The sequence below is a fragment of the Eupeodes corollae genome, chromosome 1 (assembly GCF_945859685.1).
Source record: "Eupeodes corollae chromosome 1, idEupCoro1.1, whole genome shotgun sequence".
In the NCBI taxonomy this organism is placed as follows: domain Eukaryota; kingdom Metazoa; phylum Arthropoda; class Insecta; order Diptera; family Syrphidae; genus Eupeodes; species Eupeodes corollae.
In genome coordinates, this window is record NC_079147.1 from 49,032,953 (window position 1) to 49,055,234 (window position 22,282).

A 22,282-nucleotide genomic window follows, 5' to 3' on the forward strand; every position below is an offset into this window, starting at 1 on the left:
ACAAGACAACTGTGGTGATCATTACCGCCCGGCACCCACTGGGAGGGTTTAAAACGAGGATTTTGCCAGACTGGCTGGTCATAAGCTATGGAAAAATCTTTAGAATATACTAGGTGTTGGTAAACAATAGCAGGCACAAAAAATGTCGGTTTTCATATGACCATAACGCTCCGAATTGACTGTGACAGTCGTTTCATCGTCATTTTCGAAGAAGTAAGGTCCAATCACACCCGCAGATGTAATGGCCTCTCTTCAATTACTTGAAGATTCTCAGAACCCAATTTTGTTTTTTAACAATTGCTAGGGTAGTTGGACGGTTATGTAAACCTTCTCTTAAAGAACGATATGTGGCTGTGGAAAAATCCGCAGTTTTGCAGTAGGTTTTGACAGTTTACATGCCTTGTAAGCGTTCCATTTTCGTAAATGTGAGATTTTCAACTGAAAAAAAAAATTGGTTTAACAATGTTGAATTCCAGTCCTATGCTTTTAAAATATATATAAAAATATATACACAATTTTTGCATGTATCCATCAGACCTAAATGATGCACAGGGTCATTCTTTTTTAGTTTTGAAAGTAAAGCTTAAATAAACATCGCCAATCTATACTTTTTTTTATGAAAATTTTATTAACATAATTATAAAACTGTCACTTAAGTGTAGACAAAATATCTTTCATAATGTGTGACTTATTACAAATTCTCTTTGGAACCACATATTCATCATTAACAACCCTCCAACTCTCTTCAACTTATGTATTGGCTACATTCGAATCACAATCAATACCTTTGTACAGAGTTTTAATTATTTTAACACGTTGTTTGATTGTTATTACTAAACTTGTGACACTTCAAATGACAGCTGAGTTTGACAGGTGTCAAATTACAGCACTACCAACTTGAAACTACGAAATATATCATTTTTATGAAAACATGGTGTAAAATCGTTAAGAATCTTTTTAGTATGAGTCTTTTTTATTTTTGTTTAAATAACTTCCGCTGCAAATGTTTTATGTTAAAATAGTTATCTCATAAATGTACATTGTTTATTATATGATGGCAATTAAAATTATTATTCATACGCCCTGAAAAAAGCTTTTAAAAAGGTAAATCACATTATTATAATTTTTGCGATAAAAATAAAACAGTGCCAAACAACTGTTCAACAAAAAATTGTTCATTGCAAATAACTTTTTATTTGTTATGTAATATAAAGCAATACAAAACTTAAAAAACAAAATTGAATCCAGTTCCACATTTAGGATACAAAGGCCTTTCAGAATCCGTCTTGCTGGCCCTATAGATTTTATTGAAAACTGAAATCACATTCGAGCTGCAAAAACAAACATTTGGGAAATGTATGTTTTTCAGCAAGATTTTCTACTAAGGATTTTAAACTCTTTGCAAATATATTTAAAAAATTATTGTTTTATTAAAGAGTGAAACAAATCACATCATAATTGCACATGACTTAATACAGCCCTGGTTCTTTAAAGTTTGTGATAAGACCTGTCGCCGAAAGCCTACATTTTCTTAAAAGTTTTATTATTTTTTTTGAAATTCAGAAACCTTTAATCTTGATTGAAGCTTATGCTATCATAAACGCACATGCAAAGTTGATGCCGAGATGTTCAAATATTCTATAAATAAAACAACGGGACAATTTTTATTATTTGACAACTTCAACGCCATTGTCAACGATGCTGTTATGGGTTTGTCAATATTTTTCTTTGTCAATAAATTGAAATGATTTGCGTAGCAAAGCGTATCATAAATTGCTGAAGATTGTTGCGTTGTTTTATTTTTGTTCCCGCTTCACCAGCTGAGCAGTGTTTGCAGCATACAGTAAAGAGCTGATAGCTCTACAGTGATTTGTATACGCCTCCTATCACCATTTGACACTTTGCTGTCAGTTCTATTTTAAACGTTCAGTCGCTCACAGTAGTTGCGTTGCGTCTCGTCGTTCAGTCATCCGGTCCAAGTCCAAGTCGAAATCTAAATTCGAAACGAAATGATGTCGTTGGCAATGGGAATATTCACACGCAAATTTATTTCTTTATCTGTGGTTTTATTAATTTTAACGTTAGATGTTTACGCTGACGACGATGTAAGAAAGAATAGTTTTGATTTCAATAATTGTTTAATCAACAAGATGTAATTTTAACACGAGTAAGAAATTATGCTTTAATATATTGTAGGAGGCATCATCAAATAAGCAACTAGAGGTCAAAGTTTATTATGAAGTTTTATGCCCGGATAGCATACGATTTATAAAAAATCAATTGTTACCTTCGATGGTGTTGAAGAACCGATTTAATTTTACTGATCTCAAGTTTGTACCTTTTGGAAATGTTGTGGTAAGTAGGAATGTTTTAAAAATTTGGGGGAGGGGGGAACTGTTTAAAGTAAATTTGTTTTATGTTTTAAAATATTAGTTGTTTTTTGCATGAGACGTTCTATCGGGTTTTTTGATGAACTTGTATATTTTTATTTAAACTGTAGTTTATAATGTATTTAGTTTTTGTGTTGTCTCAAAATCTTTTCTTTTAAACAATGTACCTATCAAAGTTTATATAGGAAATAATGAAAAATTAATTTAAACAAATCTTAATATGGTTTTTAAGACTTGTGTAACTAAAAAAAATTAAGTTAACCCTCTTCATAATAGGTGCAAAAAGATTTAAACTTCAAAAAAACAGGGTCCGGACCAATTGAACGTCACTACTAAAGGCATAACACTAGTAGTGAGGTTTATTGTGAAGATCTTTAAATAATCTTATACAGTAATATACTTAGAAGTTCGTTTGTTTTGATTTTAAGATTTTTTTTATATTGCAATGACTGGTTATTATAGAGTAGATTATAGTAATGTTCGTGGGCTAAGATCGAATTTTCTGTCTGAGTGAAACCCAAGTAGGTGAAGATTCCGATCCTGCTGAATTTTTTATTCATGGGAATTGCTTAGTGCCATTATTCTTCTCACACCATGGTCTCGCCATATATATTAGGAATAATGTTGCATATCAACTTTTACCACAATACGGTATGGACAGAGTTTCAACTTCTCAGGAATTTGATGCTCTGTCTGACTCCATACAAAGAATTGTCTCCCTGTATCCTCACACTGAAATCGTTATTACGGGCGATTTCAATGTTCACAATTCTTCGTGGCTTCGCCATTCCGGCCAGACAACGCCCGAAGGAATGTGTGCTGAGATTTTTGCTGAGTTTAACCATCTTACTCAGCTTGTCAATGAGCCTACTCGAATATCAGATGTTAACGGCCGAGCAGAAAATACCCTTGACTTGTTTCTCACTTCTGATCCTGATAAATACACAATCAGTGTATTGACGCCTCTAGGTACATCGGACCATAGTGTTATATCTGCTAATTTCTCCTGTCAAACAAATCCAGTTAAAGAACGAGCTCCAAAGAGAACCGTTTGGCAGTACGAGAAAGCCAACTGGGACGGTCTCAATAATTTTTTCAGGATCTTTAACTGGTCGCTATGCTTCATTTGGGAATGGAAACGTTTATCCCGAATAGGGTTAAAAGTATTAAACCCAAGGTTAAATCATGGTTCGATTCGAGCTGCAAAGAGGTTATCAAGGAGAAAGAGGTGAGCTTCCGGTGTTTTAAAGCCAACTCAACTGAGGAAAACCGGAAAAAGTTTAAGCAAGCCAGGAAGGCCTGCAACGCCTATATTCGAAGGACCAAATTTTTACATGACCAAAATTTACGGCGAAAAATACTGCAATGTCCCAAAGGCAGTAAGAATTTTTGGTCATTTGTAAAAAACATGAGGAATTCTTCCTCTTCCTCGGTTCCTACGCTTGTTGTCAATGACACTCCTTTAGTTAGCTCTATTGATAAAGCCAACTTATTTGCAAGGCAGTTCGCTGAAAATTCCACCTTAACAGATAGTGTCATGACTCCCCCAGTTCTTGAACGCGTAAATGATTCTATGGGACCAATCTTTTTTCGTACTCGAACTGTGGCGAGAGTTCTTAAAGATCTCAACATTCATAAATCCGCTGGCCCAGATGGTATTCCCGCTATTATTCTGAAGAGATGTTCTTCCACGCTAGCAAAACCACTGCGTAAGCTTTTCCATCTATCCTATTCTTCTGGGCTCGTTCCGAGTAGTTGGAAAACTGCATTTGTTCAGCCAATTCCAAAAAAAGGCGAATCTTCTTCTCCCACAAATTACCGACCGATAGCATTAACGTCCCTTCTTTCTAAGGTCATGGAAACGCTGATTAATTATCAGCTTAAGAAATATCTTGAGGAACGGAAGCTTCTTAATGACCGGCAATACGGCTTTCGTAGCAATAGGTCCACTGGTGATCTCATGGTTCATCTCACCGAACAGTGGAACAGATCTTTACATCGTTTTGGAGAAAGTAAGATTATTGCACTTGATATTTCAAAGGCATTTCGGTATCGACGAATCTCTTCTTCGTTGGATTAGAAATTTTCTTTCGAACCGTTCAATACAAGTTGTTTTGGACGGATTCAAGTCTGAAACTCATAAAATAAACGCTGGTGTGCCCCAGGGCTCCGTTTTGTCTCCGACCCTCTTCCTCATTTTTATAAATGATCTCCTGTCTGCTACTTCTAATCCAATACATTGTTTCGCTGACGATAGCACTCTTAGCTTTTCATATTCGTTTCCAGACTCACAACCCTCCTCTTCGGATGTGGAACTGCAACGGCAAAATATGATTAGCTCATTAAATTCCGACCTACACAGCATTGTACAATGGGGAATAAAAAAACGTGTGGAATTCAATGCTTCGAAAACGCAATGCTGTCTTGCATTGTTAAAGCGAGATAAACCGTCTTTGCCACTATCTATGAGTGGCACTTGCATCAACGAAACAGAAAATCTTGACATCCTTGGAATGTGCATCAGCAACCACCTATTGTGGAGCGATCACATACGCGATGTTGCCAAAAATGCCGCAAGATGTCTAGGTTTTTTGAGACTTTGCAAGAAATTTTTTTCTCCGTCTGATCTGGCTACAATCTACAAAACCTATATACGTCCGAAACTTGAATATAACTCTCATCTCTGGGCTGGTGCTCCAGTAACTTATTTAAGCCTCTTAGACAGTATTCGAAAAAGAGCTTTTAAAATGATTGGTGACATTAACATCATCAACTCGTTTACATCACTCGAACATCGACGCAAGGTTTCTTGCCTCACCCTTTTTTACCGTTATTTTAACGGACTATGCTCTAGTGAAATAGCCAGTTGCATTCCTCCCCTTAAACAATTTAACCGTAATACCCGCGCTTCTAGGAATGCCCATCAGTTTACCCTTGAGCCCAACTTCGGACGTACTATGAAGTACAGAGATTCTTTTTTTAGCCGAACTACGCGAATGTGGAACGCCTTGCCACGCTCTATCTTTCCCTGTCATTGCAATGTTCAGAAATTTAAAACCAATGTACACCGACACCTCCTATCCAACCCTTCCCTCTTTTCCTAATGCTCACACTGTGTCTTTGGCATATTAAAGGTATAAAAAACCCTTTTAGTGTTTGCTAATTATTAAAAAAAAAAAAAAAAAAAAACAATGAAAATAAGTATTGTGTTATTTTGTCAATACTTACATACATATCTTAATATACATAATTCTTCTGTGAGTGTGTATGTCACTGAACTTCTCTTAAACGACTGGACCGATTTTGATGAAATTTTTTGTGTGTGTTCAAGGGGATCTGAGAATGGTTTAGATTCACAATTTTGTCCGCTGAACAATGTTTTTTTAACAGACAGCTATTTCATCAGTACATTGTCGATATGTATGTAAAAATCGAAAGTGAGAGATTACGATGCATAAAATTTAATCAAGCAAAACTTCGTGCTGAGGAGTACATTCATTTACATGACGCCGTAATCGGCAACGTGGATGCAACGAATGACATCAACAATATTGGTACCGCATATATTCTCCCATCATCATACACTGGTAGCCCGCGTGTTATGCAGGAATATATTCAAGATGCCATGACTTACGTACGTGCATACGGCCGACCTGATCTTTTTATAACATTTACGTGTAATCCAAACTGGGATGAAATCAAAAGTTTACTGTTGCCAGGTCAAACATCGATGCACCGTCATGATGTCACTGCACGTGTCTTTAAACAAAAATTAAAATCTTTGATGAATTTGATTACACATTACTCGATATTTGGTGAAACGCGTTGTTGGCTTTACTCTGTTGAATGACAAAAACGAGGTTTACCTCATGCGCATATTTTAATTTGGTTGGTGGATAAAATACGCGCAGAAGAAATTGACAAAATTATTTCAGCGGAAATTTCAGATCCGAATGTTGATCCAGAATTGTTTAACATTGTTACTACAAATATGATCCATGGTCCATGTGGCACTCTAAACATGATGTCGCCATGTATGGATAATGGAAAATGTACAAAATGTTTTTCAAAACCATGTGAAACTGATACTATCACCAATATGGACGGTTATCCATCTTATCGACGTAGAGACTTAGACAATGGTGGTCAATCATATGAATTGCGTCTGTCAAATGGTGTGAGATTGATAATCGCTGGGTAGTTCCATATTCGCCATTGCTGTCCAAAACCTACAAAGCGCACAAAAACGTTGAACTATGCAGTTCGGTGAAGTCTATCAAATACATTTGAAAGTATGTTCACAAGGGTAGTGATAAAGCTTTATTTGCTGTTCAAAATGTTAACGACAATGACGAAATAACACGTTATCAAATGGGTCGATACGTAAGTAGCAACGAAGCTATTTTGAAAGGGATCCTGCTGTTATACATTTGGCTGTGCATCTTGAAAACGGACAGCGTGTTTACTTTACAGAAGAAACAGCACTACAACAGGCTTTGACGGCTTCAAAAACAACTCTTACTCAATTTTTTAACCTTTGTAGTCGACAAGATGCTGTTGGTCAATTCGCAAGGACGTTGATGTACACTGATGTTCCTAAATTTTGTACATGGAATAAACAATCAAAGAATTGGGAACCGCGGAAACGAGGCATTCCAGTACCAGGATTCGCTGATATACTTATGACAAAAACTTTAGGTCGATTATATAAAGTTCATCCTAAGCAACGCGAATGTTTTTTTTGCGTTTATTACTGGTTAACGTCCCTGGACCGACGTCCTTCCAATATTTGCGAAAAGTCAATCGTACTTCATACGACTCTTCCTTCGATACGGGTCGTTAGTTACATTTATTGGAGGATGATAACCATTGGGATCTCAAATTCGTCAATTATTTTCAATAATATTGACAACGTGTTTTCCGTCTGATGCATCTGCTCTGTGGAACAAATATAAGACTTAATGAGTGAGGATATTTTGCATCGGACTAGAATTACTAATCAAAATCTTAATATTGAATTCTCCGCCGAAGTATACAAAGAGTCATTAATAATGATTGAGGATATTTGTATTCTTATTTCAAACATGCAGCTCATCCATTTTGGAATGCCAGCGCCGAATCGCCCAGCAGTAGACATCATCAACAGCGATGTTCAACGTGAACACCAGTTCGATAAGACTTCTTTGGCTACTTTTTTCGCGGAAAATGAACAATTGCTTACTGCTGAACAACGAAATGTATATGATCAAATTAACGTTTCAATTGATTAACGTGGATTCATTTTTTTAGACGCTCCAGGTAGCACTGGTAAAACGGACTGCGCATTCAGCACTTAAATTACCTTTGAACGTTCATACAAATCCCGAAGCAATGTGTAACATAAAGAAGCATTCAGGCATGGCTGAAGTTTTGAGAAAATGTAAAATTATTATCTGGGATGAATGTACAATGGCCCAGAAGCATTCGCTTGAAGCTTTCGACAGGTCCCTGAAAGATATCAAAAATAATGCTCGGATTTTCGGTGGTGCTCTACTGCTGCTGTCTGGTGATTTCAGACAAACATTACCAGTCGTTCCACGCGCAATATATGCAGACGAAATAAACGCATGTTTGAAAGAATCCTATCTATGGCCAAGTGTCACTAAATTATGCCTTACTATTAATATGCGCGTTCGACTTCAAAATGATCCATTAGCGTCAGGATTCTCTGAACAATTGTTAGACATTGGCAACGGTAAAATTCAATTGTATGAAGATACACAATATGTTCAACTTCCAGAGAATTTTTGCAACATGGTGGCTACCAAAGATGAGTTAATAACAAGTATCTTTCCAGATTTAAGACATAATTATACTAATCATGAATGGCTGCAAGAGCGAGCTATTTTATCCGTTTTTTTTTTAATGTTGACGCCATCAATTTTAAAATACAACAGTCATTGCCTGGTGATGAAATTACATTTAAATCGATTGACACTGTTGTTGATCCTGACGAAGTTGTCAACTATCCTGTAGAGTTTCTAAATTCACTAGATTAACCTGGAATGCCACCACATAATTTGCGACTGAAAATTGTGTAATGGCCCGCGATTAGTTGTAAAAAAAATCATGGGCAACATTCTTGAAGCCACTATTTGTGGCTTAGATTTAGAAAACCCATGTTTTTCTCACGGCCAATTATATGTTGCGTGTTCCAGAGTTGGAAAACCATCGAATTTATTTATTTATACACCTCAGGATTTACCCAAAAATATTGTACATCCAATGGCATTACGATAAATTAAGTTTTTGTAAATAAAAAATATATTTTTTAAATAAAATAGTTTGAGTGTAAGCTTTTTTACCTTTAATTAAAACAAGTTAAAGATTTCATTGCACATTCTCACACGCTATCGATTAGTCTAATTGTAATAAATTTACATGTAATGACGTTAGATATTGTCAAAACATTTGAATAATAATTTTCATCAAAATGGTCCAGAATGTTTAAGCTTATTAAAAGTTTGAAATTTTCAAATTAAAGACGTGTAGACAAGAAAACGTCTGTCGGGTCCGCTAGTTCTAATATTCTCCTGTCACAGTGTTAGTTGCCATATTCCTCCGAAACGGCTTAACCAATTTCAATGAAATTTTGTATATATACATACGGTAAGTTTGAGAATAGATTTGTTTCTAGTTTTTATATTCCTAAGTGGTATGGTGTAATTGCATCAAAAATGTACACTGTGCAACGATCTTACGATAGTGTTCAGTGATGCTATGTACAATGAAGGATTGTTTGCTATTAAGGATCTTTGCATTCTCATTCCCAACTTACCACAGAGTCATTTCGTTATTTATTCACCAAATCGAAATGCATCTGATTTAATAGATACTGAATTGAATTTGGCTACAATACAATAATGTAGAAATGGCAGCGATGAACCATTTATGACCACATCATGCCCACAGTTTCGGCAGGACAAGATGGATTCTTATTTTGGCTGCACTAGGTGGAACTGGCAAAAATTCGTTATTTCGCTAATTGTTGACAAAATACGATAAAATTATGGTATCGCATTGGCTGTTGCATCTTCTGGGATGGCGCCAACTTTATTGGATGGAGGCAGAAAAGCTCATTCAGTATTTAAACTGCCACTATAAATATTCAAAATAACCCAGGCGCGGTGTGCAATATAAAAAAACAATCATCCTTGGCCACAATGCTGAAACAGTGTAAATTATAATCTGGGATGAATGAAAGGTATAACAAAAAAACGACAGACTGTTTGGCGGCACTCTGTTACTCCTTTCATCGCCAATGTGGCGTAATGTTAAAAAAGTACAACTGAAAGTAAAAATGCTTGTTCAATTGTTTTAAGATGCATCCGCTGAAACATTCTTAAAACAATTGTTAGATATAGGCGTCGGAAAAGTTACTGCAGATGAAACTGGAAGCATAAAATTACCCGTCGATTTCTGCATGATTATTCACAAGATGTTCTTTTTCATGAGTGGCTGTCAGAAATATCAATATTTAGCAGCAAATATTTGTGGATGTCAACGAATTAAATCTCAAGATACAGTAGATGATGCTACCGAAGCTGTTAACTATCCAACTAAGTTTTTGAACTCAGATTTAGCAGGCATTTCCAATGACTATCAAAAAGTCTCAAGTCCAAACGATGTCTGTCTGTTTGGTGATTTGTTATTTCAATATTTTTCACCATTTACAGTTCCTTTACGTCTTCCACTTATATACCACATCCTTATACACTTACAATAAGTTATTTATTTCTATTATTATTTATATCTGTTGAAGCACAAGCAGTTCATAAATCTATTAATGATTTTTTTTAAACTAATTTTTTGAATTCACTTAAAATCCTTACTTAAATTACTTTTGACTTAAAACTAAATTAATTTTCAATTTGATATTTTTAATACTTAAACTTTAATTTAAATGTAAAACCTAAAGTCTAAACTTGAATTAAAAAATTCTAAAATGTAAATAAAAAATCATTGCAAGTATAGCTTAAGATGTCAAGATCCTAAATTTGTACTAAAATTCTTAAACTTTCAAATTTGCCACCACTAAAAATCATCGGCCATCTTTTAGTGTAACAAAAAAAAGTACTAAAGCTAAAAACAAAAAAGAGAAAGAGAAAGAAGAAAATAAAAGAAGGATCGGGCATCCAAGCACAAGCACTGACCACCTTACCGAAAAGTTTAACTTTGTTTTTCTTGCGTGTTTTTTTTTCTTGAATCCGCTCAACCGTCGTCGCTCTTTTTTTTTTGTTGGTCGAATTTCCCGAAGGCTTTCAGTTTTGAAGTAAGTAGAATAATTTATTATCTATGAAGATTTGCTAATCAGATCATTCGCGATTAAAATATTAGCAGAGCGAGTGAAAAAAGCTTTGCTAGTACATTGTCTGCAGAACTAAATTTATTTAAAGTCGATATCTCTTCTGGTTCTTGACTATGGACGACGAAAACAAAGTCGCGAACGTACAGACATACGGACGTACGAACGTACGTACACTACACACGCACGCATAGAAATCTTTCTAAAAATCTTTTATTTCGACTCTAGGGACCTTGAAACGTCGAGAAATGTCAAAGTTTTCAATTTGACAAATCGGACCCATTACAATAACTTCCTATGGGAAGTTAAAAATATTAAAAGTACTAAAACTAAAATGTTGAGTTAAATATCTTAAGAATAAAAGAAGATACTTACTTCCAAGTTGTTTTTTACTTACTTACTTAAGGTGGCGCTACAATCCCAGGTTGACCTGGGACTCACGCGTCTCCAGGCAGCTCGGGCCCTAGCCAAGTTGGTTGAGGAATTCTCCCACCTGTGGCGTTCGTCACCTGATTCGCGGCGTTAATCTACTGCGTCGTCCGTCGGGATTTGATTCGAAGACTCTCCTGGCTGGAGCGTTGAGGTTCATTTGCTCTACATGACCCAGCCTCCTAAGTTGGTGGACTTTTGTTTTTTTTTTAACCAGGGGTGTTGTATCTTCTCCACAACTCTACATCTATTTAGACGGGACCAAAAATCACATGAAGAATTTTTATCTTGAAGCATCCTAAGACGATCTAATCTCTCTTTAAAAGGGTCTAGCCCTCAGCGTCATAAATTAGAACGGGGGGATGAGTGTCTTATAGACAGATGGTGATTTTAGATGCTCTAGAGAGCACTTTACTATCTAATTGCCTTCTTAGTCCAAAGAAGCAGCGATTTGCAAGAGTTATTTTTCGTTTAGTTTCAGCTCTGGTGTCGTTTTTCTGAGTTTATAGCTGTGCCTAGGTAGACAAAGTCCTCAACAGCCTCAAAGTTATAGCTGTCCATGGTGACGTTTTCTCCAATGTTATCATCGTTAAATGTCCTTTTTTCAAGTTGTTCTATTTAATAGAGATATTGTTGTTAGTGTTTTTTATATTATTTTTGATTAATCTCCACGAATGCTCCACATAAAGTGCTTAAACTTATGGTTTGAATTGCAAATCTACTCTTTTAATAATTTGTCGAAACGATATAATGCTCCTTAAATTTGTGACGGCTTCACTTTTAATGTATCTATTTTTTATTTTAGTCTTACATAGATCGAAGAAATAACGAAAAAGTTTTGAGATGTCAGCATGGTCGAAAGGAGTGTGAATTAAATGCACTTCACGCTAGTATCATCGAACATAATACCAAACGCGAGGCTTTTGACATGATCTCATGTTTGATGAGTGGATACAACCGGAACTTGGATAAAGTAAATACTCGTAATAAATGAACTTAACATGAATTTTCTTTAATTCTTCCTTTGATTTTTTTTTTACAAAACAAACAGTGTGCCACCCAATTTGGAATAAACGTAGATGCTGCACAACATTCTAAAAATACAAGATTGACTTCAGATATTTTGGAAAAATATGGCAACGATACTTATTCAATAAATCCATCATTTATCCCGACGATTTCTATTGATAATGTAAGTAAACTAAAATACAGAATTTTGAGTAAAATATTTTAATATGGCTAACTGGAAGTTTAGCGAAGACTTTTTGAAAGCTGTGGTTTTTTCTTTTAAGATGAATAATGAAATTACAAATTAAGACCATTCATTAGCTTTTCGGAAAAAAATGGATTTTGAAAAATAATTTTTTCATTGTTTGCATCATTGAAACCAATCATTCTATATTTTTTAGACAAGTCGGTTATATCATTGAAATGAAATTTCCTAATTGAAGTTATGAATGTGAGGTTAGAAGTAAAACTTTTATTATTATTATGTTCCAAAATGTGATATCAGCAATAAGCTATTCATTGAAAACGATTTAATAATTGAAAAATTAAAAACGATCTCAAAGAAAAAAGGCTACATAATTTTTTTATACAAAATCTGCAACTGATCAGTTTTATTTTGACACCAAGCATTACAAATTTGATTTCATAATCGCTCTTACAATTTTGATGAAAACCAATGATAGCTAAAACTGGCTCCATAATTGTATTGAAATCTTTAAAAAGCCCGTAAACGAAAGAACCATTTGGGTGCGTGCACAAGAAATAAGACGGCACTCTTAAAAAAATGCACCACACAAAAATCTACTTACTTACTTAAGGTGGCGCTACAGTCCTGTGTGAAGTAGGGCCTCACCCAACAAACTTCTCCATCTAGCTCGGTCCCTAGCTAGATGTCTCCAGTTTCGTGCTCCAAGTTGGGTGAGGTCACTTTCCACTTGTACGCGCCACCTGATCCGCGGTCTTCCTCTACGGCGCTATCCTGTGGGGTTGGATTCAAAGACTTTCCGGGCCGGAGCATTGGTTTCCATGCGCTCTACGTAACCCAGCCATCTTAGTCGTTGGACGTTTACCCTTCTAGCCTACGTTCGCTGTACAGCCCGTACAGCTCGTCGTGGCATCTGCTCCTCCACTCTCCTTCGATGCATACGTGACCGTAGACCAAGGAAAGAACTTTTCTCCCGAACCGACCCGCTTTTGTCATAGTCCATGATTCTGCACCGTATAGCAAGACGGGGATGATAAGGGTCTTATATAGCGACACTTTGGTCCTTCGAGAGAGGGCTTTGCCATTCAATTGCTTTCTTAGCCCAAAGAAACAGCGGTTAGCACGAGTTATTCTGAGTTTGATCTCAGCGCTGGTGTTGTTTTCTGCGTTTACTGTGGAGCTTAGGTAAACGAAGTCCTTGACTACTTCAAAGTTACGCCTGTCGATGATGACGTTTTGACCAAGACCTCGGTAATGTATGTCCTTTCTTGACGACAGCATGTACTTTGTTTTGCCCTCATTAACCGTTAAACCCATTTTTGCCGCCTCTGCCTCAATACTTACAAATGCTCCATTGACATCACGGGTTCTTCCGATTATGTCAATGTCATCCGCATATGCTAGAAATTGGACAGACTTTTGAAAGATAGTGCCTTTAGTTTTGACGTGTAAGCTCTGCACTATTCTTTCAAGCACGATGTTAAAAACATCGCATGACAGCTCATCACCTTGTCTTAAACTTTTTTGACATCGGAAGGTTCTGTTAAGTTGTTTCCATACTTTATCAAGCAGCGTGAATTCCCCATGGTCATTGCACAAACGGACGAGTTTGGCAAGAATGCCTAAACTAGACATACAACTATACCGCTCGCCCCTGTAGATGCTGTCATATGCGGCCTTGAAATCGATGAAAAGATATTGGGTGATTGATTTGGTGTTTTTGAGTTTTTTACTAGGATCTGGCGTTATGTGAATATTTGATCGACTGTGGACTTTCCTGGTCTAAAACTAGACTGATAAGTTGTTGACGATAGGCTTTAGACGTTCACACAATACGGCAGAGAAGATTTTATAGGCGATGTTAAGTAGACTGATTCCTCTATAGTTGGTGCAGTTAAGAGGGTCTCCTTTTTTCAGGATCGGGCAAACAATACTGAGGTTCCATTCATCGGGCATGATTTCTTCCGACCATATCTTACAGATAAGTTGGTGCATGCTCCTAACCAACTTATCTCCAGCTACTTTAAGGACTTCGGCATTCAAGCCATCCACTCCATCGGCTTTATTAGACTTCAGCTTAGATATGGCAATCTTCGTCTAAGTCGGGAGGACAAGATTGTTGGCTTTCGTCGTTTGTGTTGAATCATCCTGCCTGACAGCGGAATCCGGTTCATCCTCACCGTTATACAGTCTGCAGAAGTGGTCCTTCCATATCCTCAGCATTGACTGCGGTTGCACTATGATGTTTCCACTTTCGTCTTTGCAGCCTTCGGTTCTAGGTTTATGTACCTGTGAATTTCGTTTCACCTGTTCATATAACTTTCGAACTTCATTCCTGCTTTTAAACCTCTCAACATCTTCGACCGCACGCTTCTCATGCCCTCTCTTTTTCCTTCTCAGAAGTGGGTGTTCCTCTCGCCTCTTATGCTCATAGAGCTCATGAGCAGCTCTCGTCCTTTTATGCAGCGCCGCTTTGGGTGCCTGTTGTTTGGCTGCATTTGGCTGCCGACATTCCTCATCAAACCAGGGGTTCCTTGTTGGTGGCTGTTTGAAACCCAGCACATCAGAGGCGGCTTCTCTGATTGCATCTTGGCAATGTTGCCACTGGTTTTCGATACATCGTGTTGGAGGCAGAGAACTTCGAGGGAGGTTACTTGTAACTCGGTCGGAGAAGGATTCAGCGATCTCTGGCGATTGTAGCCGTTCGACGTTGTACCTTCTCCCAGCACCTCCCTGTTTTGCTATGGGTCTGGAAACCCCAAGTGCTACCTTGGCTTCAACGAGGTAGTGGTCCGAGTCGATGTTAGCTCCTCCGAAAGTTCGGACATCCGTGATGCTGGAAGCGTGTCTGACTTCGATCGCAATATGGTCAATCTGGTTGACGGTAGATTGATCTGGAGAAGTCCAAGTTCCTTTGTGGATGTTGAGGCGTAGAAAACGCATACTGGCTACCATATCGTTTTGCCCCGCAGCAAAATCTATGAGCCTGAATCCGTTGTCGGAAGTGTTGTTGTTCAGGCTGTTTTTGCCGATTATTCCACCAAAGATGTCTTGCCTTCCTAGCTTGGCATTAAAGTCGCCCTGGACAATTTTACTATCTAAGAGCTCGAAAAACATATCTTTGGTGTTGTCATCTTTCTCTTCTGTGGGGGCGGGCGCGCATATCAGGCTAATGTTGCTAAATTTAGCCCTGATGCGTATGGTCATGAGGCGCTCATTGATGCACATATAGCTCAAGACTTTTTGCCTAAGTCTGGCTTCAATGGCGAAGCAGCATCCAAATAAGCGCTGTTGGTTTTCCAGGTAGCAGTCACCACATTGTAAATATCGCAGTTTTACATCCTCTTTTTGCCCGGCTGGCCCATTCCACCGTATTTCCTGGATGTCATTGATGTCTGGTTGCTATAACTAGGGCCTCCGCCAGTTGTTCGTCTGAACGTCGCGTCGTCTATTAGGGACCTAACATTCCACGTGCATATCCGAAGCTCGTTGTCCTTAATTCGTTTGCGTAGGTTGTCAACAGTAAATTCGTCCGTATCCGAGGCTTGTTGGTGCTTCGAAACTATGATGTTTTTACGTGGCCAGGAAGTCACCCCGACGGCACAACCCCCAACCTGGAGGGCCAGATCCTTAGTATAACTCCAAAGAAGGGGAGCCGGATGAACCGCTCCTTATAGGCCTGGGCTTCGAATATGTCGAAGAAGCCCTATAAGGTGTTCACTAAGTAGTTCGACCTTACTGGAACTGTAGACGCCACCGTTGATTCTATCTCGAGAATTCGTCCGCTGCCGCCTGGATAAGGAGAGGTGCCTTAGTGGAAACACCTCTCACCCCCTCTCTCGTTTGCTGTCCCCAAGAACTTTCCACTGTTGTTGAACCCAATCTCCAGTTGAGGTACTAGGGGAGGTGAGAGTAGGAGTTGATAGACAGAGGTGGGTTTTGAGAAAAACCTGTGGACGCTTGTGTCCTCTTGAATGCACATGTCTACCATTTGAACAATTAGTGTGTAATTATTTTGGCCATTATAAATCTATTTTGGATTAAATCCACCCATTGAATGAAATTTAGGAAAATTATTTTAACAGTTTATGTATTTTGCATTTTATCATAAATGTCATTGCTGTACGCAATCAAATTTACATCGCCTTTTCCTCTTATGGATTTTATAATATATTTGTTGCATTTTCCACAGGTTTATTAATTATTATTAAACCACCCTCCTTCTGCCATTTTTGGAAAATACCTCCATACGTATGGTTTACAAAAACTTAATCATCAGTATCATTTATCTAACGATATCTTAAATCCCTTTTTCGAAAATATTGAACGTTTTTGAAAAGAGATTTATAAATAATAATATCATGACATGAACATAAGCTTCCCGCAAAAGGCTTTTTCGGAATATTTTCCATGAATGAATGAACGAATATGTGTAGTGTAGGCTTAAGCCCTATTGCATAAATATCTTAAACCGAATGACCTAACAATTATTATTATGCCGTTGAATACTGTACTTTGAGCATAGGTGAATATATCTAGGGCACGATACGATACGATTTGAATTGATATGAGTGTGTTTTAATGAGGAACATGAACCTCCGCACTTCAATAGTCTCGCTTTCTAGAGTCTCAATAACCTTTTTGCCAAATCAATTGACATCAAAACAATAAAACAGAGAATATGATTTCATTCATTCACCAAAGGTATTAGTTTTACAACCTATATGGTCCTTTGGTCCTTTCAATATACTCTATTCGCATCGGTTTTCATTTAACAACACTATAATAATTACAGAGTGACCATATTTTGAAAATTTAATGTTTTCGAAGCACATTTTATGTTCTGTTCATTTAGTCTGTGAATAACAAAACTGATATCTTTCCATCGCCCGTCTCTCGATTTGTCTTGCTTAAAACATTTGTAGGTTTTCGTGTTTTGTTAAAAAAGTTATCAGTTGAATTATTCTAAAAAAAATAAAATTACTAGGTCTCTAGACACCCGCATAGGCGCATACCCGGGTAATTACCCGGGTACCCAAGTACCCGCAAGAAAGATTGAAAGAAAATAATAAATATATATAATTTCTCTGTTGCTTACCTTATACAACATACATAGATAAGTACTCCAATTTCGATTCGACTAAAAATAAACAAATTCATATCAATTTTTTTATTAAAAAAATGTATCTTCATCTTAAAAACGTAAATTTAATAAACATTTTCGGAAAAGAAGTAGTTAGTCATTAAAAACACAATAACTTTTTCGTTAAGATATTAAAACGTGGCCAAATTAATTACAAATATAAACTTATTTAGGACTTGATTGTAACAATTTTTGATTGCTAATCAAAAATGTCAACAAGCCAACATTTTCTGGCAACAGACTTGATCTTTTAGGTTACCTGCTATACATAAATACTTTTTGGCCAGCAGTGCTAGGTTTGGATATTTAGCCTCATTATTTTTCACCATTTCAAGGGCTCCGAAACATTGCAGTTTATCTGTGGTTCCCTCAGATACATATCAAACTTGTTGACATTTGCACAATCAGATTTCGCATCTAATAAAAAGTCAATGGCAGTTCGCTTCCCATAAACGATTTCTCTATTATCGTTCGGCAAAGAATTTTCTGTTAGATGCCGCACATGGTTTCTTATAACATCTTTCATGTGTTCAGCTTCGACGTCTAAGTTTTTGTGTCTTGGTTCTAAAAATTATGAAATTTGTTCCGTGAGAACTTCTTCGAATTCACCCCTTTAACCCATTTTAAACCTCTGTGGCAAACTTTCTCTTATTGTTTCCACGAATTTGATAGTATTTTCGTCATCTCCGACGCACGTTGAAAGTGAGGTGTTTATTAATGAGTCCATTGATAATCCGTCAAAGAATAGAAATGGTGATACTTTCTTGGCATAAAATTGTAGTTCCAACCTGAAATGGTTTTAGAATTTTGGTCATAGCTTCTAATATTGCGCATTTTCCTTCTGGCTTATTTCTAGCTTCAGTGCCAGTTTTGAACATGTTCTAGTTCTGTCCTCCAAAACCTCAACGACAGCTGGTCGATTTACTATAAGCCTTTCACACATGAGATATGATGAACTCCATCTTGTAGGGCAACTTTGAATTAATTTTAATTCTTGTAAACCAAGTTGTAGCTGTTTCTTACCTAATTCAAAAGCAGCCATATTAGAGTGGTGGAAGTGACCTACTAAAGTCCTCGCTTTTTTCAGTGCAAGTTGGTATGCTTCTACTGATTGCAAGGCATGTTTAACGCAGATTTGCAACGTGTGTGCGGCACAGCAAAGACTATTTCGAATTTCTTCAACATAACGTACTGAAGATACAACATTCGCTGCGTTATCAGTTACAACTGCACATATTTTCTATTGTAGATCCCACTTTGCTATGACCATTTCTAAGTGTCAAGTGTCAAGTTTTCTGCAGTGTGCCTTTCTTCCATGTATTCTGCACATAATACGTAATTTTTTAGTTCCCGATTATTATTAACATAGAGCACAGTAACTGATACGAATGAGTCCTGTGCTCTGGACGACCAACCATCTGTAGTTAAAGCCTTAGAAGAAGCTTACCCTATCGCATTTTTAATTTTGTATTAACCTGATTATATAATAGCTGTAACCTGGATAAAATAGTTGAAACTGCTGGAATTTCATAGTTGGGTTCAACAACAGAAATAAAATGTTTAAATCCATCACTTTCCACGAATGAAATCGGCAGCCCATTTGAAGATATCATGAATATGGTTGCCTGCCAAATTTGTTCTTGTCGCTTTGCGTTGTAAGTTTCGTCATTTTGGCGTCTTTTTTTTCTGGCAGGATCTGCACTACTGCTTCTCCTTCTATTCAAAACTGTGGAACTGTTCGATGAAGAAGGCGTAGAACCCGCATTTTTGGGATCGGGACTAATATAAGTTCAATCAAACAAAATATATCTCTTAAAACAATGTTATAATTTTAAACATTTTGTATTAGGTGTGTCAAAAAGCTATATCGGTTAAGACAAAAAAAATCGAATTGGAGGGGGTCTATTCCCCTCCGTTCAGCCGGGAGGGGCAATTTTATTAAAGCTTCATATATAAGAGTTTAAAGAAAATCCCAGTCTAGCTCGAACTTCCATGTAACGGTTTTTTTTTATCTGGATTTCGTGCGAAACGGCTCTAACGATTTTTATTAGATTAATAATTTTGGAATTAAAAGATTAGTATTGACTGAACTGCGTTTTTATTTATTTGTCTGAATGCTCATAACAAAATGGCCAAAAATGGATATGGACTCAAGATATTTTCTGCAAACTTTGTAACTAGAATTTGGTTATTCTTAAAAGGCCAAGTGAAAATCTTTGTTGTGTTTAAAAAAAATGCGTTTTGAGTTTTTTGTCTCAAAAACCATGTAACAGATATGTACATTGGTTTAATGTTTTTTAAGTTAGTAATTGGTAAGAAAATTTCATTATATTGAAAGAATTTGCATTTTAGTTTTTCGGATAGTAGGAAAACTTTAAAGTGAAATGGAGGAATGTTCTGTGAAGCGATGAAAGCAAAGTCGTCCTTTTTGGGTCGAAGGGTCATTGAGAGACCCTTAAATGCAGGTCGTCAAGAAGACCTTAAAATGTAGCATACTATCCGCGGTACACTATAAAAACAGTGAAGCATGGTGGAGGAAAAATTATGATGTGAGCTTGCTTTTCATTTTACGGGTTGGGCCTATTTATCTCATGGGGGGTATAAGGCATGCAACCGAGTATGTGGACATTCTCCAGGAGGTTATGTTACCCTATGCAGAGGAGGAAATGCCGTTGGTTTGGGTATACCAACAAGACCCAAAGCATACGTTTAAAAAGGCAAACTAATAGTTTGCCCAGAAGAAGTTATCCGTTATATAGTGACCCACTCAATCCCAAGACCTAAACCATATTGCAAATTTGTGGGGGGATTTTAAGAACGCAGTTCATAAAGCAAAACAATAGAATTTGAAATAATTGTGGGAAGCAGTGCGTGATTCGTGGAACACAATAAAAGTGTCACGTTTTAGTAGATTTGATGCTACGTAGATGATAGATACCCGCATTACCCGGGTACCCGGATTTTTGTTGAAATGGGTACTACCCGGGTAAAATCAAGAACCATAAAAATTACCAAGAATATTTTGAGAACCAATTTTTACCAATTTTAGTAGCATTTCTTAAAAGTTTTTATTTCCTATATAAGCAAATACAAGTTGGATGAATGAAACTGATTGGAAGTCAAATCTTGTTTTGTACCTTGTATCTATTGTTTACGAGATATCAAACACCGAGAAGCAATTTTTACCAAATTTGCGTACTATTTTTTGTAGATTTATTTTTTTTATAAAAAAAAACGACAGTTGGATATTTATTTTTCTCAATATTTTACCGAATGTTAAAAACAATATTTTTAATAAGATAAAATTATTTTGAAGCCATAATCTGATTTTTTTTTCAAAAGATATTGTAGGAATGTATAAAAAAAACTTTCAATTCGATTGTTCTCAAAATTTTACCAGATGCAAAAAAGGTTGTTTCTCGTTCCATAAAATTATTTGCATATTATTATTGGATACAATCATTTTTTGTTCGTAAAATATTGAAAGTGACAAATATATTTTTCAGTTTTTTTTGATTTACAAAAAAAGTTAATACGAACGTATGGACGTACGTACATACGCACGCACAGACATCTCTCTAAAAATATTTTGTTTCGGCACTAAGGACTTTCAAACGTCTATAAATGTTAACATTTTTAATTCGACAAACCGGACCATTACAATAACTTAATATGGGAAGTTAAAAATACACTTCTTAAAGCTAATCAAACGGTTTTTAACGGCATCAACGTTATGTACTTAGAAAAACCGCTAGTGTCTCCAGTATATCAATTCATATAACATCAGTCAAAAAAGTTCTACGACCAACTACCTCAATACCTACTTACCTATCATCATAAAACAACTCTTGAACGATATGTCTCTTTTTTTTTAATAATTAAAATTTAAAAAAAGGTATATGGTCACCCTTATTTTAAAATAGACAATAATATCGAACGATTCTACCTATTAGACAAATAATGTGCCATAGATAGAAAATCGGATTATGTTAGGTAGGTATGTGACTTACACTGAATTAAATTTAAATTAGAATAGATACGAGTATGATGCTTTTAAGTTTCCTATATGTTTCATAATATGAAAACAATTATTACATTTATACCATTTGTAGTCTTGTTTTTATTATTTAATATATTTTGCTTTTTGTGTTTATTCATAGGTTTACAGCTGGGATGAACAGGAGGATATACTTGAAGATTTTGATGCTGTATTCTGTAAGAGATATGAAAACAAATTTAACATTAAGCTCAGTGGATGTTAATAATATTGTAATGCGGGTTTTGTTTACATGAATCGATTAATATTTATGATTTGATAAGATAATAAATAAACACCAAGACACTTTCAATGTTATCAAGTTGTTATTAAGGTTCGATGAAATAAAGAAAGTCATGATAAACCAGATTAATTGTTTTTACTAGCATTTAGAAACACAGAGTTTCTGTTAAAACGTTAGAAACTCTCACACAAAATAATAAGATAATCGCTTCTTCTTGGATTATATTACCTTTCTTACTTACTTACTTACTTAACGCCGCGCTATATTCTAAGACGGACGTGGGCCACAACCAACATGGGTCTCCAGCCAGCTAGGTCCTTACCTAGTTTCGCAACGACAAGTTCGCACCCGAGTCACGGTCTTCCACTACTTCGCCCGCCGGCCGTCAATCGGGATTGGATTCAAAGACCTTCGGGACTAAAAATAAAATAAAAAAGAGGTTGGGATGCGACCCACACTGATAACTTCCCATCCCGTCTGTCG

The 22,282-nt window shown here is 36.4% G+C and overlaps 1 protein-coding gene across 1 annotated transcript; it reads left to right on the forward strand.

Moving 5' to 3' along the window:
• The first annotated feature begins 1,873 nt into the window (after window positions 1-1,873).
• On the forward strand, window positions 1,874-21,924 carry LOC129939700 (GILT-like protein 2). The gene is made up of 5 exons (XM_056047807.1): window positions 1,874-2,105; window positions 2,197-2,355; window positions 11,969-12,136; window positions 12,215-12,355; window positions 21,680-21,924. Exons 1-5 carry the CDS (start codon window positions 2,010-2,012, stop codon window positions 21,779-21,781), a joined length of 666 nt encoding a protein of 221 aa, XP_055903782.1. The 5' UTR covers window positions 1,874-2,009; the 3' UTR covers window positions 21,782-21,924.
• Window positions 21,925-22,282: the final 358 nt, after the last annotated feature.